The following is a 25997-nucleotide window of genomic DNA, read 5'->3' as shown; positions in this document are numbered from 1 at the left end:
TCCACATAGACCTTAAGCATACTAACTCCCATACACTCCTATCAGACTCCCTCCATAATCCAGTTGACAGGGTTTAAGATTACCATTTTGTTTCAGTTTTTTTAGTGTCCTCACAACCGTTAGAATGATTTTTAAATACACCAATAATCTGAAAGTTCCCCAAGCATGAACGTTAGTCCTAGCATCAACTCCATGATGGTTATGAAACCCTGCCTCTGGGCTGAATGCTGACAGCATGCATGGCAGGCAGCCCCAGCCACTGCCCTTGAAGTCTACCATCACTCCTGTGCTGAAAGCACTCTTCCCATGTTATGCTGCAAAGCCAATGAACAGGACGTAAGCACGAGTGGTGAAGTGTGGTACCCCTCCACAAATGTCAGCTTTGGCTTGAACAGTCCCCATCTGGTTTCTGGAATTGTCCTGCAGGCACACTTCTAAGACTCATCCACCAAACCTTCCTCCCTTCCTCTCTTTCTCAGAACTTAGGTCTGTACCTTGATAAACCAGTTCCTTCACACCCCCAACCTCCTGTCTCATTGTTTCCTAAGCACTACCCCAATACAGTGCACTTGTTTCTGTTTCTCTGGAGAACCCTGAGTAAATCAAGGGATTCATTCATTTATTCAGCCATTTGTTCATCTATTTCCTGTCTTACTTATTTAAGATAAAGAATTGGCTAATGTGATTATGAAGGCCAATGAGTCCTAAGACGTACAAACTGAGTCTGTGTAATGACTCACTTATGTGTTGATCATACTGGGCTAGGGGATGTTCAGGTAGCTGATGGAAAACCATCTCTCAGGGAGCCTGAAGGTGTTCTCAGAGATCAGCACTTGAATCAGTGAACTGAGTGAGGAAGATCACCTGTGCAATGAGCGGATCTCATCCAATCCCATGAGGACGAGTGCAAAAGCAGAGTAGATTGATTCTGCCTGTTCCTTTGGAGCTGGAACCTCCACCATTTCCTGGCCTTGTACATCAGGGCTGCTGCTTCTTGGACCTTTGGACTCTAGGACTCAAATGAGCACAGCCCTCCACCCTTCAACTCACAATCCCATATCTTTGGACCAGTCATACTGGGATTCACACCATTTGCTCTTCGTGTTTCTCAGACTAAATTTGTGAATTAAACCACTGGATTCCACTTTGCAGACAGAAATGATGGGGCTTCCCTGCCTCTAAAATCACATGAACTAATTTTAATTATCTATTTATTCAATCCCTATGCCCTATAAGATCTCTATGTCTACACGTCAATCTCTGTCTCTCTGCCATTGATTCTTCTTCCTCTGCAAGTGCTGATTAATATAATCAGTAAGTTAGGGCCCTAAGAGAGCTGGCGATTTAGTTTCAATGTGAGATCAAAAGCCTGAAAATTGGGAGAAGCAATATTCAATACGAGTTCTGGAAAAATTCTTTATTACTGAAATGACAGTCAGCTCTTTTGCCCTCTTCCAGGTCTTCGACTGGCTGGAGGAAGCTCACCTACTTCCGGGAAAGTGATCTGTTTTACTCTATCAAGTTAAATATTAATCTCATTCACAAACAATGTGACAGGAATAACCAGGGTAATATTTGACCAGATATCTCAGCACCTTATGTCCCAATTAACACCTTAAACTAATCACCACCAAGCTACTTTTTGCCAAGTCAGCATCATATACCTCTCCTTAAACTGCATCATAGCTGTATCAAAGACAAAACAAGGTCAAAATTCTATCAAGCACTGTACCACTATCCTGTGTACTATTTGAAAATGTACCAATCTCTTTTCTAGAAAACAAAGTGAAATCCCGAGTTTTCACTTTCTCCTTGATAATTTGCCAGTTACAAAGTATGATGTAAAGTTAATACTTAAATGCTATAATACAAATCAGTAAACCTTGTGTTAAATGATAAAGGCAAAAGAGTAGGTAAAGGTATTTCTTAATATTCACACACACACATGAGCAAAATTAAGACAAAATAAGCTTTGATTCTCAGTGATAAGAACAGTCTTCATTCCTATAAGTGGTCATCTTTTTGCAACTAATACTTATAACTATGTTATTCTACCACCCAATCTATGTTTCTTTTGCCTTCGTGAAGTAACTCAGCATTATTTCCCATGGTTGGGAAACTCAAGCCTTTACTCCCAACGGATCTAAGTTCTTAGCAATCCATCTATTGTGGAATATTATAATTTTTCCATTGACCTCAATCATAGAACATGGTGATACTAAGACAAATGGTCCCGTTGTCTTCCAGACGTATTTCCTTAGCACCACTATGGAGTAGCAGTCCAATTTGCCCTGGCTTCAGCTCAGCTCAGCTCCAGCCATTGTGGCTAGTTGGAGAATAAATCAGGGGAAGGAAAATCTTTGTCTCTCCTTATTTTTTTCAATAAAAATAAATAAAGCTTTTAAAAAGGATAAAGTGATAATATGTTATAGACTTGGGATATATGCATGCTCCCATCATGACACGATGCAGTCAGGACTCCCTCACTAACGGCTGAGTCATGCTGTTGAGACTTTGAGAATCTAAAACCATAAACCAAAGTAAATCTCTTTTCTTTGTCAAACAGCCTGCCTTGGGTATTTTAATTGTGTTAGAATACACTAATATATGCCATAATACAATTCTAAAGCAGTGAATCCATAGGGAATTCTTGCTGCAATAGAATGGTTTTGAGAACCCATTAGCCTCACTGTGAGACCAACCTGAGCTACAATTTCATCAATCACCCGATTTCTATAAATCCTGTTACTGTTTGGAGACCCCAAAGGCATGTGTGTTAAGGATGTGTGTTGATTCTCAGATTCTCGTGCTAACAGGTTAAGAATGAAACAATCCAATTTACCCACAGCCCCTATTAAGAAACTTCACCCGGGCCCAGTGCGATAGCATAGCAATTGAAATCCTTGTCTTGAATGTACTTGGACTCCATATGGTCTCCAGTTCTAGTCTCGGCAACTCCACTTCCCATCCAACTCCCTGTATGTGGCCTGGGAAGGCAGTCAAGGATGCCCCAAAGCCTTGGGACTCTGCACCCACATAGGAGACCTGGAAGAGCTCCTGGCTCCTGGCTTCGGATTGGCTCAGCTCCAACCATTATGGCCACTTGGGGAGTGAACCATCGAACAGAAGATCTTCCTCTCTGCCTCTCCTCCTCTCTGTATATCTGCCTTTGCAATAAAAATAAAATAAATCTTTTTTAAAAAAATAAACTTCACCTGATCTAGCTTTATATTCCTTCCACTATTATTCTGTTCCCATACTACTCATTCCCACACAAGAATTTCAGAGTTCTGTCTTCATTCACTGGAAAATGCAAGTAGTTCTTTTGCAGTGTCATGCCACCTCTGACTGTGTTATCCTTGGTACCTCTCCTTTCCAGGGCTGTTTCAGTCAGTGACAGGTTCAGAAGCAAGACGGTCCAGGGGTGGGTGCTTCGGGAGCACAACCTTGTCAGGCACAGCAACCACCTGTGCAGGACCAATTAGATTTTCTTGAGGCAATGCTGGACTCACTTGCTCAGTCTCCCTTCTGTGACCTGTAGTCTCAAATGGTAATGAAATCCAGAAACTTGGTGAATAGTGTTGAACTATCTGGGCTCTCTGGCTCAGTCCTCTATCACAGTTCCCTGCACTTGCGCGGTATTCAATGCATCACAGCCACAACAGATACTTCTTCAGTTGCACCGAGCGGATAGGGCAGTTTGTACATAAAATATTGATTCATTTCAAAATTAGGTTGCCACTGATAACAGACGTATCTCACAGCATGTTGCGCCTTCTGAAAAGCTTGCTGCATATCACTAGATGTGTGGGGACTTGTGGGTCTCGTGTGCTCAGAAACTGAGCAGGCATTTGCTTCTATGCACAAGATTCAGGGCTTGTATTCCAGTTAATGAACCAAAGCAAGTTGAAATATGGATTGGGGAGTTGAGGGACGCTTTCTTGGGGAGTGGCATTGTGGCCAGTGCGGAACGATGGATGCTAGATATTCATGACCCTGTAGGTGATTGTGAGGGTTTTGCCAACTCCAGTACTCTACATCCACAGTGGATTCTCTTTTGCCACCTGCCAGTGGGACAGTGGTGGTGGTGGGAGGGCGCTCCACTTGCTCACAGAGATGCACCCCTGGAGCCTTCCTGCACGATGTTTGTAGCAGAGAAAATCAGGTGCATTCACAGCTTCCATCACGCTTTGAAGTACTGCGTCAGTTTCCTTCTTGACTTTGTAGCATGCTTGCCAACATTAAAGCACAACCAAAATTAAACCCTGGTAGGATTATACCCATTTAGCTCACCTATAGGACAGTGTGTTTGGCAATATTACCAAATGTATGATTTTTCACCTTAAAACAATTTTATTTTTAGAGTTTTTTTGTCTCTACTTGTGGATATTCGAAAGGTAGGAGAATACGAATTCAAGGATTCTGTTATTAGAGAATTGGAAGTAATGCAAATATCAGCAACAGGGTACAGATCAGCAAGGTCCCTTTCACACAAGGAAATCCTCTCTATCTCTTAAGAATGATGTGCAGGGAAGTCTGTAATGACAATTCACTTGGGAAACAAAGCAGATAAAAGTGGCAAGTGGCCTGATAAAAGCTAGGGGTAAATGATAAGTCCCTAGCAAACAGCAGTGACTGTAAGTGCAGTTTCAGGAACACAGGAGTATCTCCAAGTGGCCTCAGCTATTAAGTACTTCAAAGGCAATGGAAAATGACAGGTGGAAACCTGGACCATTTTGGAAAAGGTACCATTATGTACAGTTATTTTCCAAGATAAATTGTTTGATCTTGGATTAGGGTAGGGCTTTTATGAAACAAAAACATACAGACGCTTCAGATGTCAGACCAAATAATAAAGGGATCTGAAATCAATTCAGAGCAGGAGCAGGCATAGGAAAGTCTTTGTACGAGAATGATTGTCCACTTCCAAGCTGCACCAACCCGTGAGAGTTTGTCCTTGACAGAGTCCTTTGGGAGACTTCGTGCAATGGACTGACTTCCAAGCTTGCGAAGTGCCTATAGTAGTCTTGGGCTCAGCAGATCACAGAAGCTGGAGGTGGCAGGTGGACAGAGAGGATGGGTAAGGCTGTCTCTGGCAGATTGGGACGATAAAGCAAGGACTGAAGTAACAGACAAGAAGATCATGCTATCACGGGCAATCGTCTTTAATGTGTTAGAGCACCATTGCAACAGAGAATTAGCCAACAGGCTGCGATGGCCTAATTGGTGAAATACTTGCCACCTGTCTAACTTGGTGGGCAGGGATGGGGTAGGGGTGTATGTGTATTTAGGGAGATTAGTGAGCTAGAAAACCTGCTGCTGTCACAGCTCTTACCTGGAATGTGAGGAAGCATATTCTGTGTATCATTGATCTTCACATGCCTCGTGCAGCAGGGGTGTTGTGAGCGTTTGAAGATGGGATTTTATGAACAGTACCAGATTGTGTGTTTGCATGGCATGACAGTTAGCAAATGGTGGGATGGTGATGGTGATGATTAGGCCTGGAAAAGACCCTCCTTCCACCGATAGTGGTTTTGAGCCAAGACAACCTTGATGTAGTTGGACATCACAGGCTTTGTGAATGCTGTTTCCCTTCTCTATTGGATTGCTAAGGCTGCAGGGACCATGCACCAATAGCAGGTGGCTTGTACCACCAGCGGTTTGCTCTCCCACCATTTCTGCAGCCGAATGTTGTAGCTCAAGGCATGGGCAGGCCTGAGCTGACTCTGAAGGTGCCACTGAAAAATCTAATGTTGCCTTTCCTTGGCTGCTCGTGCTTTCTAGCTGTGCTGGGCACGCCTTGGCTTTGAGCAATGTTACTCTGTCTCTGCATTTCTCCTCACATGGCTGTCTTCCCACCATGTGTGTCTGTTGCTTTCCTTATGTAGACCAAATGCCACGAGATTTAGGTCTACCTTAATCTAGCAAGGCCTCAACTTGACACCATGAACAAAGACCCTGTTCACATAATTTTAGCTTCACAGGTACTGGATAGTAAATTGTGAGTCTGTGTTTCAGGATTACAGAATTCCTTCCAGTACACTCAGCTTCTGAGAATGGAGCCCTGCCATTTTATCAAGTCGCAGGATTTAGGACAGACAGTTGTCAAACAGACTGGAAGGATGGGCATGGGATTCAGATGTGGCCATTCCCTTTGCTGCAGGGACACTTCAGGTGTGGGCATCTCTAGCCATACCAGGTAATAAGATGCAGCTTGTTTGCTGTTGAGCCTTTCACACTACCTGACCTGGGGTAAGCAACAAAGATGCTTCCTGGATGAGTAAATGAATGAACGATACCTTCTAAATATCCCTGGTATGTGGGTGTCCTGGCCTAGAACCTAGGGGATTTAATTTATCCTGGCATTCAATCTGATAATTTTTTTTAAAAAAATATTTATTTATTTTTATTGGAAAGTCAGATTTACAGAGAGAAGGAGAGACAGAAAGATCTTTCATCTGTTGGTTCACTCCCCAAGTGAAGAGTCTGAGCTGATCCGAAACCAAGAACCAGGAGTTTCCTCCAGGTGTCCTATGTGGGTGCAGGGTCCCAAGGTCCTGGGAGATCCTCTACTGCTTTCCCAGACCACAAGTAGAGAGCTGGAAGGAAAGTGGAGCAGCAGGGACATGAACTGGTGACCATATGGGATCCTGGTGCATGCAAGGCAAGGACTTTAGACACTAGGCTACTGTGCTGGGTCTCCATTCTGATGATTTTTTTTTTTTACCCATTCATTTTACAAAACGTGCTGGATATCCACATATGCCAGGGTTCAGGCTGAATTCTGGTGTACACCGGTGTATAAAAACAGCAAAATGGTACTCAGTGTGGTGCAGAGCATTAAGCTGAACGAAACCCCCATCCTGGATGAGAGAGCCAGTTCTAGTCCTTGCTCCTCTGCTTCGAATCTGCAGTGAGTCTGGGAAGAAGCCGATCATGGCCCAGGTGCTGGGCCCCTTGGCCCACATGTGGGAGACCAGGAATTCCAGGTTCTGTGCTTTGGCCTGGCTTAGCCCTGGCCATTGCAGTTCTTTGGAGAGTGAACCAGCAGATGGAGGATCTCTCTGTCCTCCTGATTCTTCTATGTCACTCCGCTTTTCAGATAGATGAAAATAAGTAGACATTTCTTTTGAAGTTCAGAATAGTAGGGCAGACATTGTGGCTCAGTGGGTTAAGCAGGCACTTGAAATGCTCCCATTCCATGTCAGAGTATCTGATTTTGAGTCCCGTCTCTGCTTCTGACCCAATACTCCTGGTGATTTCTACTTTGTGAGGAAACTGGTGACAAGTACTTGGGTCCCTTATTCCCATGTGGGAGACCCATATTATTGTATATGTATGTGTGACTGTGCTGTTCAAATAAATGAAAATAAATACTAAAAAAATGAAATGCAGCACATCATCATCCCTTGTGAAATTTACAATCTCAAGGTGGACAGAGGCAACAATACAAGTAAATAGCAAATACGGATACGGTTGTACACAACAATCAGCGTTGGAGACCTAACAAACAGAAATCCATGAGAGAAACAGACGGAGCATGGACGGATTATTTAGATAACCTGGTTGTGGATGGCCTTTCTGAAGAGGTAACATTTCAAGTTGAGATGAGCAGCTGAAGCCCATGGAAGGACTGTGGCAAAGCTCAGAGGAGAGGAGGATTCTAGAATCCAAAGGGAAGAGTTTGATGTGATCTAGGAATGAAAGGGAGGAAGGGTCATGGGTAGTGAGGATGGGAAGAGCAGAGAGAAAGAGTTACAGAATGCCTGCAGAGGGCCATTCTGAGAAGAGGGTGTCCCGTGTGGGACTCCTGGTTTCAACCTGTCCAGCCCTGGCTGCGAAGTAAGCCAACGCATGGAAGATTCTTCTCTCTCTCTGGCTGTGGAATTTTTCAATGCATGAAAAATTCTCTAACTATGACTTTAAAATGAAAAAAATCTTAAAAAGAAGAAGATGGAGTGTAGGGATTCTGCTGACACATGTAGTAACTTTAGAAGTACTGTTCAAGCCTTGGCTCTGTCTAAAGCCACTGTTACCCTCTTTGAATCTATAAGTCAGCTACTGGACCAGGTCTCTTCCTCATGTCAATGTCCTGCTCCCATGGGCCCATGCAGTCAACTGTGGAGTCCTTCAAATGTCATGTAACGCCTTCCCAAATTGGACTCTAACATCTTCTTACTGTCTCTGCTTACACAGTTTCTTGAGTTGCTTGATATTAAATAATCTGTTCATTTCCATGGTGCCATTTCTACTTGGTGTGGCCCACATCAAACTTACTTTTCTGTGTGTGGCTGATCCTTTGAGGATTAATACCAATGTCCCTTCCCCTGTGAAGTCTTCCTTGGCATAAGTATTTTTAAATAAATTCTCCTGCTTTTAAGGATCTTTGCAAACTAGGATTTCACTTATAAATTTGATTGTGGGGGCCAGTGTTGTAGCACGGAGTAGGTCAGAATGCTGGCTTGAATTCTGGCTATTACATTCCACATAAGCTCCTGCTAACGTGCCTGGGAGGGAGTGGATGATGGCACAAACACTTGGCTCCCTGCCACCCACAGGTGTCCATCTGGAGGGAGTGCATTTTATAGAGAGAAAGAAGGAGAGACCAGAAGTGTTTTCCATCCATTGCTTCACTCTCTAAATGGCTATAACAGCCAGAGCTGAACTAATCTGAAGCCAGGAACCTGAAGTGTCTTCTGGGTCTCCCACATGCGTGTAATGGCCTAAGGATCTGGGTCTTCCTCTGCTGCCTTCCCAGGCCATGAGCAGGGAGCTGGACCGGAAGTGGAGCAGCCAGGACAGGAAGTGACCCTCACTTCCCAGGCCATGAGCAGGGAGCTGGACCGGAAGTGGAGCAGCCAGGACAGGAAGTGACCCTCACATGAATGCTGGAACTATGGGTAGAGGATTATGCTGATACACTACCTCATCGGCTCCCACTCTACATTTTAAATAAACAACTCTTAAAAAAGATTAATTTGGAGGTGCCTACTACAGAATGCCTTAGATTATTTTCTTCTCTCTTTTTACTTCTTACACCCTGTCCTTATTCCAGCTTATCTGCCACACTCCACGGTATCATTTTGCACTTATTGATGAGATGGGATATTCCTCTCATTTTTTTTCTAATAATATTAGTTACAGGCACTTACTAAATGCCAGGCACTGTTAAAAACAGTTTCCATGTACTAACACATTCAATTCTTTTAGGAAGCAAAGAGTTGCTATTCTCTCCATGTTACAGATAAGAGCATGGAGGCCCAGTTGTTAAGTAGTATGTCACTCTCATACAATAATGGCAGATGTCAATGCTGAAGCACAGTTGGTGAGGCTCTAAAATCCATTCTTTGAAACCATAATTCTAGACTGGGAACTGGGCATTAGTTCTGTATTTTCCTTAATTTTATTTCTGGAGCTGTAGTCCTAGTACCTAAAATGGTATTTTTTTACATCATGGGGACTTGGTATATAGTTGCTGAATATAGAAAGCATATTTAAAAAATAATTTATTGGGCCAGACATTGTAGCCTAGCAGCTAAAGTCCTTGCCTTGTATGTGCCGGGATCTCATATGCGTACCACTTCTAATCCTGGCAGCTCTGCTTCCCATCTAGCTCCCTGCTTGTGGCCTGGAAATGCAGTTGAAGATAGCCCAAAGGCTTGGGACCCTGAACCTGCCTGGGAGACCCGGAAGAGGCTCGTGACTCCTGGCTTTGTATTGGCTCAGCTCAGCTATTGTGGCCACTTGGGGAGTGATTCATCAGATGGAAGATCTTCCTCTCTGTCTCTCCTCCTCTCTGTATACCTGACTTTCTAAAGAAATAAAATAAATATTAAAAAAAATATTCATTTATTTGCAAGTCAGAGTTAGAGAGACAGAGAGATCTTTCATCTGCCGCTTTACTCCGTAGATAGTCTCAATGGCTAAGTCTGACCTAGGCCAAAGCCAGAAGCCGGGAACTTCATCTGGGTCTTCCATGCAGATGTCAGCATCACAAGCACTTGGCCCATCCTTTGCTGCTATCCCAGCTCCTTAGCAGAGAGCTGGATCAGAAGTGTGGTAGCTGGCAGATGAACTGGTGTCTGCATTGGATGTCAAGCTTACATGCAGCCTTACCTGCTATGCTACAATTCAGGCCCCAGGAAGCATATTTTTACATGTCTGAGAGTCCCTGGAAAGCAAAGGCCACACTTTGTAAACCTCTACCCTGCCGCAATTTCACCCAGCAGCTCATGTCAGCTCTAACCTTTTGAAATTGGTTAAATGCTCATTGAATGAAGAGAGAAAATACAGAGCATAGAGCTGGGTAAGGCCAACCAGAGAAGGGAAACTGAAGAATTGTGAGAAAACTTGCTCTTCTAAGCAAAGAACTTCATAGAAGGAGTGGAACAGAATGCTCCTGGACAGATGCAGGGAAGGGTGAGGACCAGGCAGGGAGATGGAAGTTAATGCCTTGAATGGTGAAGGCCAAGCGTGAAGGGGAATGGACAGGCACTCACAGGCCGGTCCAGACACACATGACTGAGGAAGCAAGGATGGGGCCAAAGGGTGCTAGAGCTTAGGATTCCTCAAGAGAGGATTCAAGTTGGATCTTCTGTGTAATCTTTTTGTTTTTTAGCCTATTTGGCAAATATTTCAAATTAAAGGAAAAAAAATAAGTGCTCTGTGGGTTCAATTTGGTGTCTGTAGCTGGGTGAATTTCCAAGGCTAAAGCAGGCCTTCTCCAGGGTGTCTCTCGTACCTTGCGGAGGACTTTTGGAATTTGTTTCATACTGAACATGCAAGCTGATAGGAAAATGCCCTCGCTTCCATCTTTTGGATGAGAGAACTGTCGCCTTGGGCATGGGGCTTGTCCATTCTATGATGGTCTACAGATATCGCTTGCTTGACACTCCCTAAGGTTTACAGGCTTTTCTTTTCCAGAAAAAGACTTATTTACTTAAAGGTAGAGTAACAGAGAGGAGGAGAGGTCTTTCACCTGCTTGCTTACTCCCCAAATGACTGTAAGAGCTGGGACTGGGCCAGGCTAAGTCAGACTTCTGCTGGATACCATGCACGGATGCCAGACTCCTTCACTGCCCTCCCTGCAACAATGGCAAGGAGCTGGATCAAAAGCTAAGACGCAGTGCAGCTGGAACTAGAACATCTCTTTGAGGGATGAGGTTCTATCTGTAGCTTCATTCCCCAAATAGTCACAACTTCTGGGACTGGATCAGGCTGAAAACAGAAGCCTTGACCACCACCCAGGCCTCCCATGTGGGTGGCAGTGACTGCAACAGGTGGGGCAGCTTTGATTGCTTTCCTAAGGTCATTAGTAGCACTCTAGGTAGGAAGTAGTTGAGATGCGGCATCACAAAGGACAGCTTAACCCCTTTTATCACAAAGCCTGCTCCCAGGAAGAGATACTTTCACTGGATAGGAATAGAAAGAGGCGTCTGTAGGTAAATAGGGACCCAGAGGACAAACGTGGCAATGCAAAAAAGAAGATTCAGGAAAATCAAACCTATGAAGTCAATGAGTGAAAGAAGAAATGGATGAGTGTGTGTGTATGTGTAAAGGAGAGAGTATGTGTGTGTGTGTGTGTGTGCGTGCGCGTGTGTGTAAAGGAGAGAGTATGTGTGTGTGTGTGTGTGTGTGCGCGCGCACGGGTCTTCCCGAGCTCTGTGTACCATGTTCATAAGGAACTTTAATTTTTTTTCTATTATTGGCAGCAGGAAAATGGTGGAAAGGAAAAATACAGGACCTGATCAGTTTCACTTTTGTGCAGTCAACATCCTGCTCCGGACGGTTTGGAGATCCGACGGGGGTTTTCAGCCGGTCCGTGGGAGGATAACTCTTGAATCTGGGTGTGGTGAGACCGATTTGGAGACTTGAAATACCAGCACTGGGACGTTAGAAATGTAGATGGAGAATGATGAAGTTCCGGGTGGCTCTCAATTGAGTCTTTTGATTTTTTAAGAGGTTATTAACTGGAATGATGTCAGTTACAGTTTACAAAGATTCATAGGAACGCACGAACACAAAACTTACCCTTCTTCAGAAAGAGGTTTTGGAGCAGGTCTGTATTGGTTAGGCGTGAGCTGCACACGCCTGACGCTGTGTCCTCTTGAGCTGTGCCCTGAAACAGCTATACAGGAACACAACTTCGGGAACATCTCTAGCTTAGGAATTTAAATACAAGGAATGGTTGGGTTTTACAGTGGCCCTCATATGAAAACATAAATCATGCCAAATTTGTTTGAAATGTTGTCTTTAGGAGGTTGTGTGTTTTGACAAACCTTGTAGCAAATTTGGTCCAGCTTTTGGATTTGTAATGAAACCTGAAACCAAGTGTGCTGGCCTGCCTTGGGGTCTCCTAGCATAAGTTCCAAGCAGCCTTAGCTTAATACCTCCCTTAATCCCATCCTGGCAAGCCACACTGCTCTGCTGAGCTAGGTACACTGCTGTAAGGTTGGGAGCAAATTCCTCAAACATTCTATACTATGTTATAGAAAAGGACTGACCGGGATGGCGACTTGGGGTCATTTCTGTGCCCGAGTTTCTTCAGGGTGTAAATTGTAGAATTAGCAGTACTTTATTCCCTGGTGGCTAATGACTTGGAGATACCCCAAGCCATGATTGGGGCAGAAAGTTAATTAATCTGCTTATTAAAAAAGAAGAAATGTCTCATTTGCATGCATTTGCATTCAGGTCTTGTGTTCATTCTGCTTTTTGGTGGCCCTCTGTTTTCTTTAATGCCAGTGACCCAGCTAGGTGTTGGTTGAAAACATCTAAATTGTGCCTGGGCTTTGTTCAAGTATCATCAGGCTGGTTGCCATTGATTCCAGGGGAATTGGATTATGTTTCAGATCCTTTAAATCTCTACAGAGATCTTTTTCTTTCCAAAAGGCTGTTTGGATTTTCTTGCAGTCACCATATACCACAGATGGGAGAAGATTTATATACTTGACCAATCTTGGAAAATAAAGACCATGTCTCCATCAGAGTTAGGCATGTTATTTGGGGATGACCCGTTCAATTATCTACAATTTCCTACTCAACTGAATTTTCCATGGTCGTTTTTGTGGGAGTTCTTTGCTTTGCTTTGCCTATCTTATTGGGAGGTCTGCTTTTAGAATTTTTTTTTTCCTTCTTAGAAAAAAAAAATACAACAAACTCACGCTCCAAGGATTTATCTCAGGCACTCCACCTTGAGAATGACAGTTTTTCACCTGAAAATGCCCAGGTAACCTGAATCCAAGCCTCCTTCAAGACCTTTAAAGGGCTTGAATGAAGTCTTGGGAAGAGAAAGAGGGGGGGTTGGGAAGAGGGGAGGTTGGGGAGGGGTGGAAATGCAAAGAATGCAACAAGCTCTTGGAACAGCAACAAGGAAAGCCAAAACTCTCCAGCGAGATTCCAGCCCAGAGAAGTCTTTGCCTGGGAGGGAGTGACCCGCTCCAATTCGGGGGAACCGCGGCCCACGTTCCTGGGGCTTCCTAGTAATCCCATTTCTGATACATTACACCGGGCGGCTGTCAGGGGTGAGCGCCTCAGACAGCGGGGGAAACCACCTCTATGCTAACAAGCCCAGCAATCAGGTTGTAAAGGGTCCTGGCTGGAGGGGAAAAAATTAAAACCAAACCTTAGACCTCTTGTCAGCCTAGGAGGAGAATTATATTTTTGAACTAGGCTACAATGTGGACGGGAAGTGACCTCTCCACAAACTGCTTCTTTAAAAACAAGCAGTGGTGCCTAAAGCTATTCTCTCTCTCTCTCTCTCTCTCTCTCTCTCTCTCTCTCTCTCTCTCTCTCTCTCTGCCTCTCCAGCTCTCTACCCTTCCCTCCCTTCCTGCTTACCAGTCTCCCTCCCTCTCTGGAGCTCCTGCGCTCTCCCTCTCCCTCCTCTGCCGCGCTCCCTCCCTCCCTCCCTGCCGTCCTCCCTCCTCCCGCTCTCCCGCTCCGCTCCCGCTATACAAGCTCCCACAGCAGTTCTCAGCCAGTGTGTTCTGCCTGCCTGCCTGCCTGCTCTGTGTGTGTGTGCGTGTGTGTGCGTGCGCCTACTTTGTACTGTGAAGAACACAGCCCATGTGCCCTGCATGGACGTTGCTGCCACTCTGTTGAGCTTGATTTTCGACAAGCAGGCAAGATGTCCAGCACGCCACATGACCCCTTCTATTCTTCTCCTTTCGGCCCATTTTATAGGAGACATACACCCTACATGGTGCAGCCAGAGTACCGAATCTATGAGATGAACAAGAGACTGCAGTCTCGAACAGAGGTAAGTACTTCAGCCTTGCGGGTGGGTTGGGGGTTTTTGTTAAACTGCGCCTGGGCTTTTCTCGAGGGGGTTCTGGCGAGGGGAAAATCTGTGGGAAGTGTCCCACCAGTTAGTACCACAGACGCTGAGATGAGCGCCGGGATGAGCCCACGAGTTTGAACGCTGGGTTTGCACGCACAGCAACTCTTGGAGCAGAGGACAGTTTCTGCCGGAATCTTGAGACCCAAAATCCAGCACTTGACTCCCAAGCAGGGTCTCCAGAAATGCTGCTCCCCTGGCACCCCGCGGGTGTAGGCTCTCAGCCCCTGTCCGGCTTGCTTTGTGAGACACAGTTCCAAGGGATTTTGTGATCCTTTGCGTTGGGGAAATATACATATGCACTTAAGATAATCTCTCTCTCACTCTCTCTTTTTAAAAACAAACCCCAGAGGAAGTCTGCACTGACAGGCATTCACTTTTCAAACTCCAACAACCTGGCAAACGGAGGGGACGGGGACACGGCAGTGACCCCACATACTTTTCGGAATCAGCTCTGCAGGGACACATGTTTGTCTATTTCCGCGTTAGATAAAGAAGCCAGTTGCTTGGGGTCGGGGCATTCTTGGACTTTTCTGCTGTGGCGATGGCCGCGCTTCCCAAGCACTCTACCTTAGGATGGGAGCTGGCTGTGCCATCAAGTCAGCTCTAGTTTTTGAGTGTTTGGGATCTCTTGCCTGAGAGGGGTGATGCGCAGCAGCCCAGGCAGCCAGCAACTCTCCTCAGGACTTTCTGCATGCAAAACTCCAGGCTAGCCTTCTGCAATTGAAATGTTTAATGTCACTTGACTTTCTCTCTGTGCTTACTGGACTGGCAAGGTGAGCTGCCAGTCTGTCCCTGGCACTGTGTGTAGGAGCTTGAGGTTGAAGTATTTGCAGAAGTTGGATGTACTTGTGTATCACAGGCTCTTGGGAAATAGAAATCTGGGAGATTTAGCTTCTAGCAGTGTACAAGTACTCGGAGGGTTTCAGAGAACAATTCTGGTGAAATTTTGGATTGAAGATGAACTCTTAACTCGGGAAGGGACTCTATGAAGTTTGTGTCCTAAAATAATGCGCTCTTGCTCGGATTGTCAACACAGCCTTGGGAGTTGATGACACGTGTGGGGGTTTAATACAGCTCACAAAATGTGACCTGTTTTCTCATTGGTCAACTGCTGGACGAGGGGTCCTGTTTGCTTCAAAGCTGGGTCGGGGTGGTTTTTTTGTACCGTGATCCTCTCTGGATGGTCAATGTCGTGGCTCTTTCCAGAAGCCACTTGCTGCAGGAGAGTAAATCCTGCTTGCTCAGGGAGCTGAGCAGTCAGTGAAGTCTGTGTGTACATGAATGTGATGGTTCCTATACTCCCTCCAGACTTTTGTAACTGTGTGTTGGAGTCTTGTATTTAAGCGCTCGGTGAACATCTCCTGCTTTCATTATAAGAGGATAGAAAATTGCTTCTAGTTCAGGCACACATTGATGACCATCTACTTTGGAACGGAAGTCTTTTAAAGTAGAGTTAGTTGTTTGTTTTGTTTTAAAGAGACGAGAGGCCATTGTGGCTCAATTCTTTAAAAGCAATAGGATTTGAAAATAACTCCTGTCACTTATGCTGCAGAAAGTTTGTAAGGACTTGCCAGAAGGGTTTCAGTTCTTGGGGCAGGTGGATGTCTCTGAAATCTGGGTGTTTTGGTGTTCTCTCCCTATGGGGGACAGTTCTGACCTGGGAAACTGGCCCTTACCAAAATCCGCAGGATGCATCAACCCCACATTTGTTTCACATTTGAGATAAGACATGTGAAGCGCCTCCCTCCTGGTCCATTTGTATCATGTTTTTCAAAAATGACACTGTTTTTGTGAGAACTAAACTCAGGAACTCCTAACTTTTGCATTGTGGGCTATTACTTTGAGAGACTAGTCTGAGTGAAACAGTAAACTATTTCACAGCTCAGCAACAGAGAGGCTTGTTCTAATAAATATTAAAGATTTTAGGATGTCTCTGTCCCCAACCCCAGCCATGTTTCCTTAACTTATTAGTTCTTTCTCATGCTTATCAAAATCGTCACCCTGCTATCACCCTGCTCTTTGCTGAGTGATAAATGATGTCATGTACCCAATGCCATAATGTTGTTTTTATTATATTGAAGAAATGAGGACTGAATAATTGTTCCAAGATATTTCAGTATTAACACTAAATGGTCAGTTTTGATCATGATATGCATTTAGAAAAAATGACTTTATGAAAAAGTTACACTGTGTCTTTACTAGTGATGTTTTTGTAATAAAGTTCTTCTGAGCTTTGAAAGAGATTTATTGGAATAAAAATATATGGGTTTCCAGCAAGAGTTATCCATTTATTCACACACAAAAGAAAGTAGATTGTTGAGTATTTACTTTAGAATTCAACTAATAAATCCAAGCATTAGGATCAGGTTCTTCCCTTCTCCTCCCCTCCCCTTCCTTCCCCTCCCCTCCTCTCCCCTCCCCTCCCCTCCCCTCCCCTCCCCTCCCCTCCCTTCCCCTCCCCTCTCCTCCCCTCAACTCCCCTCCTCTCCTCTCCTCTCCTCTCCTCCCCTCCCCTCCCCTCCCCTCTCCTCTCCTCCCCTCCCCTCCCCTCCCCTCCCCTCCCTTCCCTTCCCCTCCCCTCTCCTTCCCTCCCCTCCCCTCTCCTCTCCTCTCCTCTCCTCTCTTTCTCTCCTTTGTGTCTTCTCTTTTCCCCTCCTCTCCCCTCCTCTGTTCTCTATCCTCCTCTCCATTCCCGTTCCCTTCCCTCCTCTCACCTGCACTCCTCTCTACTTCTCTTCTTCCCTCCCAACCCCTCTCTTTTCCTTTCCCCTTTGCTCTCCTTCCCTCTGCTCTTCTCCCCTCCCCTCTCAATTTTTCTCCTCTTCCCTTCCTTCTCCTCCTCTCCTCTCCTCTGCTCTCCTCTCCCCTCCCCCTTCCCTTCCTCCCCTCTCCTCTCCCCTCCCTCTTCCCTCCCCTCCCCTCTCCTCTCCCCTCCCCCTCCTCTCCCCTCCCCCTTCCCTTCCCTCTCCTTTCCTCTGTTCTAGATCCTCATCTCCTCTTTCCTTTCCTTCCCTTTCCTCCTCTCACCTGCTCTCCTCTCTACTTCTCTCCTCCCCTCTCCTCTTCTCCCCACCCAATCCCTCCCTTCTCCTTTCCCCTCTGCTCATATTCCCTCTCCTCTTCTCCCCTACTCCCCCTCTCCCTCTTTTCTTCTTCCCTGCTCTCTCTCCCTCTCTTGCTTCATGTCACCATCTTTGACTCATTCCTATAGTACACAGCATTATGAACTCGTAATAGTGTGTTGCCCCATTTGGATAGCCTTTGCATTCTCCATTCCTTTTGGAACATAGATTTGGCTGGAAAAAGGCTATAGCAAATTAGTGTGTAATTTAAAAATTGTGATCAAATTAGTAGAAATTCCCAGGGAAACCTTTTTATGGAAAGAAATCCATGACGAACCCTGATGTTTTCTCTACCTTTTCCTTGGCTGATCCCCGAGGCGTATTCTCATGTGGAGGCGAACATGTCACCCAATAACCCAGAGTCCTCACCAGTTGGTGTTCTTGTGAAGAGCATTAGATTGAGACTTAACTCTGTTTCTAACTCCTCTTTGTCACTTCCTAAGTAGTGTATTGTGGATCTTGAGTGCTCATCTGCACCCTACGTGCAATTCCGTCTCATTTGAACATTCTGATTCCTTCTCTCTAGTATGAGAAAGTGTAAACTTGAGAGTGCAGATATTATTTCTTGGTTCAAAATCACAAGTGGTTCTGAAATAATTAGATGGTAGTGAAAATGGCTTGAAGATGTAGATCCTGCCAGTCTTGCTTAGTGCTTGTCCTACTTATGGGAACTATTCCACCAGCATTCACTAACTAGTACGTGAATCTGTAGACAAGGGCAGAGAGAGAATCTGAGTCAGGATGGGTGAAATCAGCACCTTCCTTGAGTAACACCACTTGGATGGCCTCGGGGATCTGGGATCTTCTTTTGAGCTGAAGTTGCTCTGCCTTCTACTCCTGTTACAGCACTCTCCTTTATCCCCTGCCTTTGCTTTCATTACAAAGCCATCAGATCCCCCAAGTGTGTGGATCTCAAAGATCCTGGGAAGCAAGCATCTCAAAGACCCTGGGACCTCCGGCCTCACCTCCCTGGAAAGGAAGATGGGCACAGAAAAAAAATTAAATAAAAAAGCAAACATGTGTTTTAATTGCCCCACAATTTTTTGCTATATCAGAATCATGGGGAGTTTCATAAAAAAATGTGTAAATATTTCCCCACCTCCTTTTAAAATCAAATTAAGAGAAACCCTGACCTGGCCCTCATTGCTTTAGCTTTTGTGGGTCCTAGGCAGGTAAAGAAAGGGTTAATGCGTCGTTTGTGTGTGTGTGTGTGTGTGTGTGTGTGTGTGTGTGTGTGTGTGTGTGTGTAGGTAAATGTATGAGAAATGTGGTTGACATTATCATCCACACCATCTTAAGTTTAAGGGGCTTACTATATTGGGTTATCAGAGAATGTAAGAAAGTTTATCAAGTACAGCTAGGGAACTCTTTGTTATTCCAGATAACTTTTCTGTAGCTTATTCCCTTGTTAACCCCAACTGTCTCCAAATCATATCAAGATTTTTGTGGCCTGTACATGTATATGTTTTCATGTTGTTCCATGGTCATTTTACCATCATACCCAAAATACCAGAAAGTGTGAGCTTCCTCACGTTGCTTCTTTTCAGAGATGTGTTTTCTTTTTATCCGTACTACAAATCCCATTCCAAAAAAGAGAAAATTGATTACAATGGGAAATTGTTCACACAAGGATTTTATTAGAATTACAGTGTTTAGTTTCACAGGATTTAATATGAATGTTAAAAATGTTTGAAGACCTTGAAATTTAAATCTGCTGGTTTTCACCCCTCCTTAGCACAACTCTAGCTCCCTGGGGAGGGGGCCTGGAGGGAGGCGGATTCTCTTTTCTTTCAGCTACATTTTTATCTACTTCAGTCACAGGGTTTCATGTTGTAACATCATGTTTATTCATGGAATAGCTCAATATCGTTGATGTTCAGATGGAATCTAGTTAAAATGAGATTAGGTTATTTTGGATAAGTGAAAAAAAAATAAAAAACAGGCTTTGTTACAACTTGGACTGGCCTTCCCATCTCAAAATTTAGAAAGAAAAAAGATGTTTGTGTTCCTCTGAGAGGTAAAGGAATGATTTTAGTGTTAAAAACAGAACTTTCCAACTTTTTTTGAAGGGGCTGCGTGAGGGTTGGAGGAGGGGGTTGGGTAGTGGTAAGGAGAGCTATTTTGAAAATCTTAAATGAAACCAAAAGTGCAGTTTTAAAAATGAGAACTCCCAAACTCTTATTTTTCAGGCTTCCTTCGTGGCCTTAGAAAACAAATTGCAGGACTCTTGTACGGGTTTTATTTTCCTGGAGTCCCTTTTTTTTTTTCCCCCTCTCCCATTTTCTTACTATGGGAACTGTTTTTAATTAAAAATTGCTGCAAACTAACTATTCGTAGGAGGCTAAGAAGAAAAAAAAATCTTTCAACTCACATTCAACACAGATTCTTATCAGCTCCTAAAATCAATGCACATTTAAATTTCTTTTTGGTGTGTAAATTACGATATAGGGTTTAAACACTGCATTTTTTCAGCATTTAGCTTTTTGTTTGGATCTCAGAAAGAAATTAATTTAAGTGATATGGAGAACAGGATCATAAATCTCCTCTTCTTATAATTGTCCATGTTAACTCATTTTTCATGGGGAACACAGAGCACCCTCGTTCTGAAAAGGCAAACAAAACACAAAACAAACAGACACAAAAATGCAATGAGATCCATAAACTTACTTATTTGAATGTGGGTGGTGGATCTCACGGTACGAGTAACCTGGGAGACACCTGACCCTGAGAAGTATCAGAAAAAACCAGCATCGCGTCAGTGCGATGCTCACGTCAATACGGCACCACACACCTTTGTCATTTTCTGGCCATGGCTTTGTCTTTCTTTTGTTTCCTTTCCTGTTTGAGCTTAGATTTTTTTTTTTTTTTTTCAGTTTAGATTCTTGCAGTGTGCATCTGAAACACAGGCAACTGTTAATCCCTAAGACAAAAAAATTTACTCATTGTTCAGGAATTTCCATACTGGAGGCAATGAGAGTCTAGAGGCCGAGGAGACAGAGGTGGTTAAGGCATTTTCTCTGTACTATAGTGGTTATGATTTTGTAATGAAGGGAAGTATGCAAACCAGCCCCCAATAATGAGGAACGCCCTTGGGTCAGCGCACAGTGGATGGGGGAGTGGTAGGGGAAAGTCAGTGTGAAGTGAGGTACTCAGCTGTCGTCGCTGCAGTGTTCGCCATGTCCCACGTACAGTTCTAGGCACTTTGTGTATGTCGGCTTGGGTAACCCTAAGCTTGCCTCCTCTGATAGGTGCTGCCAAGAACTCATTTTAATGATTAGGCAGCTGAGAACAAGAAGTTAAATCGTTTCCGAGATGGTGCAAACTATACTTTGTGATTGCTCCTCTTTGGGAGATTAGACGTGTTAGCCAGGACTCTGTTTTCACCTACAGGTGTTTTAAAGGTGCATCTATTCATTTTGTCCTGGGGTAGGTCGATTTTGCAGGTGGCATGGAAGTTGACCCGATTCACCTAATGTGTTCCTACTGATTGTGTCTCAAATGCCTGACTTGATCTCAAAACGAATCAAGTGAAACTTCTTTCTTTTTTTTTTTAACATTTATTTTATTTTTATTGGAAAGGCGGATATACAGAGAGAAAGATCTCCTGTCTGATGATTCACTCCGCAAGTGCGTGCAAAGGCCAGTACTGCACCAATCTGAAGCAGGGAGCCAGGAGGAGCTCTTTCGGGTCTCCTACGTAGGTGCAGGGTCCCAAGACTTTGGGCCGTCATGACTGCTTTCCCAGGCCACAGGCAGGGAGCTAGATGGCAAGCAGGGCTGCCAGGATTAGAACTGGTGCCCATAGGGGATCCTGGCGCATGCAAGGCAAGGACTTTCACCATTACCCTACCGCGCCAGGCCCCTCAAGTGATGTTTCAAGGGATGGAACCAGAAATGGAAAGTATTCCCTGGTTATTGAAAAGAAAATAATGCAAATCACATTCACAGTTGAAGAACGCTTAACACTAGCTCCCTTACTGCAAGAGACACTGGAGTTGTAAGATATTATGCATTGTCATCTGAAAATGTTCTTTATTTTTTTTTCTTTAAAACATGTTTAGATTTCCGCCCAGTGCCTGATGGCATTTTGACTGTTTTTTACCAGAAGTGGGATGCGTATACAGCTACCCCATGTGTGAGTGTTACCCCTCCACAACAATAGCTATTATGAATTAAATTTGAATTAAAATTTGGCATAGTATTGATTTTATTTGTTGGCAATTAATTGAGAATCTTGGAAAAAATAGAGGAAGAAGAACTCACCATGTTTTGGTTTCTCACTACCATAATTTGATTCACTCCTAAGAGGCGCCCCACGCCCTGACTCTCTCTCTCTGCAGAAGGTTTCCCTGGGAGATGCTGCCATCTTGCTGGCCACCGTGAGGTCACTGTTTTCACAGTGAAGGGCCGCCAGTTACTGGAGATGAGGTGGTTCTCCTCACTGGCCCATGTAGATGAAGTGGCTCTCCACTGGACCCACGCAAACCTTGAAACGCACAATGACAAGGAAACGGAGGCTCCGAGAAGTGGAGACAGGTTGAGTCCAGACATGAACCTCCCGGGCCGGGACTGTCCTGTAGTCAGAGCTCCCAACTCCCCATTCTGTGCGAAGTCACAGGACCTTGCAGCTGCCCAGTGCCTATTGCACGCGCTCTGGCACCTTTGCCTTGTCTCATCAGGACCATGCTCGCTAACCTACATGGATACTTTAGATTTCCAGTGAAAAAATTTAAACGTGGCAGCTCCTTAGGAAGAAGAGAAGCCTACCCTTTTCTAATGCCATCAGAAACCCTCGTCCTGTCTTATCTGAATTGGAGTGGTCTCTGAACTGTGCTGGACCCCCCTTTCTTGCAAACAGACTAGGTGACATTGTCGTGGGACTATCAGTGTCTCCTGCCACCTGGACAAGACCTGAAATCTGCAGTTAAGACTCTGTTTCTTCCTGATGGTTCAGTCACATCTTCTAGACTAATCTATAATAGATTTTGTGTAGATCTGTTAACTTGCTCACCTGTTTGCAAATCCAGGCTGTTCGCTGTGGTTGAAGGGATGTGTGGCATCCTCTTATAATAACTCATGATAATCCCTAGGAAATTTAATTTGGGTTTGGATTTGTTGTAGTGTTGCCTTTATTTGTGGGTAATCAATTAGATATCACAAATAAAATGAGAGTGCAGTGGCACAGTGGTTTAAGCCACACTTTAGGACTTTCACGTATTGTATACGGATTGAAATTCTGGCAACCCTTCTTTCCCTTCAGCTCTCTGCTAATACAGCTGGTAGATCCAGATGGTAGTCCTGGCTCTTGATGTTAGATTGATCTCATCTTGACTATTGCAGTGATTTGGGAAGTGAATCAGTAAGTGGAATAAGTCTGTTTCTCTCTTTCTTTGTTTATCTATATATGTATGTGTGTATTTCTCTCTGTCTCACATTGCCCTTCATAGATATGTACATACATATGTATGCATATGTAGATATCTGTGTATATATATACCCACACCGCAGGGTACCTCCTAGGGGCAAGCATTCTTTTAGCTCCTTGTCTTTGAGATTCAGAGGAGGCACCCTGTTGATCACAGAGAAAGGCATCCTTCACAGAGAACACTTTTTCAATTCTTACAACTAAAATTAATCCCCAATCACTTATTCCTTTTCCTCATAAGAATCATGGCAAGTTCATGTTGTCTTGCTCCCTGTTTGCTTCCTCTGTGCTTAATTGTCCTCGATGGCATGTAAATGACGTAAGGGAGGGCCTTGGCTGCTCCGTTTACAGCTGCTTCCAGGTGCCCATCGCACATAGCTGATATACACAGTGCATTTGTTGAAGAAGTTATGTTGCTTCAGGACTATTGAGGCTGCCGTGGAATCCACATTGAGTCTTCCCAACAAATGCCCAGACTTCTAATCAGAAAAGACTCTGTAAGCCTAGCAGCCAGTGAGCGTTCATCGGTAGAGCACACAGCCAGACCTGCCGGGAAGAGAAGCTCTGAGGAAGGAGAATTTCTTTGTGAAGGAAATCTTGACCTGAGAATTTTGCCCTCTGGGTCTTGTGAACCTGCTGGAAAGCTTCTGACTTATGATTAAAAATATTTAGCTTTATCCTGGTGTTTCTTTTTCCCATTTGATATTTCTACCACTTGTCTCGGTCTCTCTCTCTCTGAATCTACCTGTTGGGGCCCACAGCCATGAATTATGATAGGAATCGTGATAATACTTCACATTTCCTGGAGCACTTTGCATTTTAGGAAAGTGCTTTTCAGGGCCATTAATTAGCTTATCTGAAGTGGTTTGCACTACAGAAAATATGGCAAGTTATATCAGAACAAGTGTGTGATGCTGTGCTCTGTAATGATTTTGTTTGCTAATTGCATAGTGTGTGTGTGTGTGTGTGTGTGTGTGTGAGAGAGAGAGAGAGAGAGAGACGCTAATCAAATGGTATTGTGTAAGTGTACAACTTGTACAATCTTTTCACTAGTATTTTCTTCCTCTGGAGTGGAGTGTCTGTTTTGTATATAACCATCTGACTCTGAGGATGAACTAAAAAAAATCAAATTTGTGTTGAAATCCTACTCAAAGGCAAGCTGTGTCCCTTTGGGAAAGCTTGTTCACTTTCTGAGCCTTGACTTTTCAGCCTGAAATGTGCACTGTGAAGGACTGATGTATGTAAAGTACCTGGCATGTCATAAGCACTAAAACATAGGCACTGTGCTGATGACGATGCTTTATTTTCTATCTGCTAATTAAGTAATGTACATAATGTGAGACCCTACCTGAATTCTTGAAAGTGTTTCCAAAGCAGAGTTTGATATGACCTGCATTAGTGCGTTTCCCTCTCATGAACAAAACTTGCAGTAAAACATTTCCAGGACTTTTTTTTGCTTGATGTTCTCATAATACTGGATAATATTTGATTAGCTTTTAACTGTTTCAGAGTAATGATGAGATAACATAATCACCTAAGAACTTGTGGAAAGTGATACCTCTACAGAGTAGTTCCCGTGTCCTCCAAAGTCCAGGTGGCAGTTGTCCCTGGGACATACCTGTGGTTTAGTTTTAAGAACTTACTAAGTTACAGGACCCTGTGCACTCCATTCTTTTGGCAAAAAGCTGCCCTTAGGGATAGCTCCATCTAAGAACTCAGTAGAGACAACAGTGCATTGACATCTTACCCAACCCCAGTGCTTGGGCAGAGCAATCTAAATGATGCCCCCGGGAGACACTGGCAAGCACTCCCCATGCGCCACTCCTGCCCTTGAACGGCCGTTTCTGGTAAAGAGACACAGTTCTCAATATGCAGCCCATCAGAGATTTCTCCAGGGGAGCTGGGTCAGAGCTAGTTGGAAGCATGGAGCACTGCCTGTGTGATGACAGACCTTGTGACTGATTCACTGGGACTCACCGTGGCTTACTCCTTCACACAGTGAAAGCACTCACACAGGTGGAGATGCCTGTGGGCGGACAGGGCCTGTATGGTAGCTTTCTGACTATAGATGGAGCAGAGAGATGGGCGGCAATGCTACCTGTCTTTGTCTCCTTCACTGATACAACACTGCTGATTTGTCCCACCCGTTCCAGCATAGGGGCTCCTTGATTTTTCATACCAAATGTGTCACATGACATTCACCTTCCTATACTTAATTTCATCCACCAGGATAAATGTGATTTTCACTCAGAGTTCTACATGAAAAAAATCTTTTATCCCATATTTCTGGAGAAATGTCGTCTGCAGCTCTAACAAAACTGTTCCAGATTTAATTAACTAATTAGTTTACGGGGGGGAGGAGCGCTTGTCAATGCTGTGTCCCCATGCAGCTCATTCCTTAGGACTCTTGGGGATTTTATCTTGAGACTCAAAATTGGTGCGCAAACAAAAGCTGAACCAAGAAACAAGGCAAATCATTTGTCAGGACACACAAAAAGAAACTATTTTATGCCTTATAGTTTTAATCATGATTAACCCTGGGGTTGGGTAAAACTCCTTACTTGAAATGGAAACTCAGCAGTTAGTATCTGTCACCTGCCTTTGCAAAATCTTGGTTTGATGGCAACTACTGCTCCTCACTTGGCTGAATCTCAGAATCCCAGGGCTAAACCACAGGTGAGATGAAATCTAACCCAAGCTCCTGATTTTGGAGTACAGAAATGAGATCCAAGTAGGGCGTACCTGGACCATGTGGTGCTACAAGTTCAGATGGAATCTCGGGTTTTGGCACCCATCTGTTACCACATAATATCACAAACTATCAAATTAAAACACCCTGAACCAACTGCTCATTTTGTACTGCAACTCTTAAAACATGTTATCCTTGTTGAGTCCCCATATCTCTTCATTTTTCCAGTTGTTTTGAAGAAGTGTTATTGCTAGTTAACGTCATGCTGATTTTTAAAACCCATGTCCTGTAGTTAGCAGTCCATGGAGTTAACATTTTAGTGCTCTCTTTTGCGTTGTTGTAGGATTTTTTTGTTTGTTTCTGGAGCAGAGTGGCAGGTTCCAGCCAGGAGTCTAGAACTCCATTTCCGGTATGTGTGGCAGG

General features: G+C 44.2%; 1 protein-coding gene across 7 annotated transcripts in view; it reads left to right on the top strand.

The window, feature by feature from the left end:
• Positions 1-13874: 13874 nt before the first annotated feature.
• The window catches only part of LDB2 (LIM domain binding 2), a 333309-nt gene continuing 321186 nt past the window's right edge, over positions 13875-25997 (top strand). For 5 of the 7 annotated variants that reach the window (XM_040965820.1, XM_040965827.1, XM_040965826.1 and 2 more), the window contains exon 1: positions 13875-14257. In XM_040965820.1, coding sequence (XP_040821754.1) covers positions 14126-14257 — 132 coding nt within the window. In that variant the 5' untranslated portion in view covers positions 13875-14125. The remainder of the gene's footprint in view (positions 14258-25997) is intronic. The other 2 variants (XM_040965821.1, XM_040965822.1) reach the window with 2 other exon arrangements.

This window comes from Ochotona curzoniae, unplaced genomic scaffold (genome assembly GCF_017591425.1).
Source record: "Ochotona curzoniae isolate NIBS_2020 unplaced genomic scaffold, NIBS_Ocur_1.0 scaffold_4505, whole genome shotgun sequence".
Lineage (NCBI taxonomy): Eukaryota > Metazoa > Chordata > Mammalia > Lagomorpha > Ochotonidae > Ochotona > Ochotona curzoniae.
The sequence above is the reverse complement of the archived record's forward strand: the minus strand, read 5'-3'. Positions and strand labels throughout refer to the sequence as shown.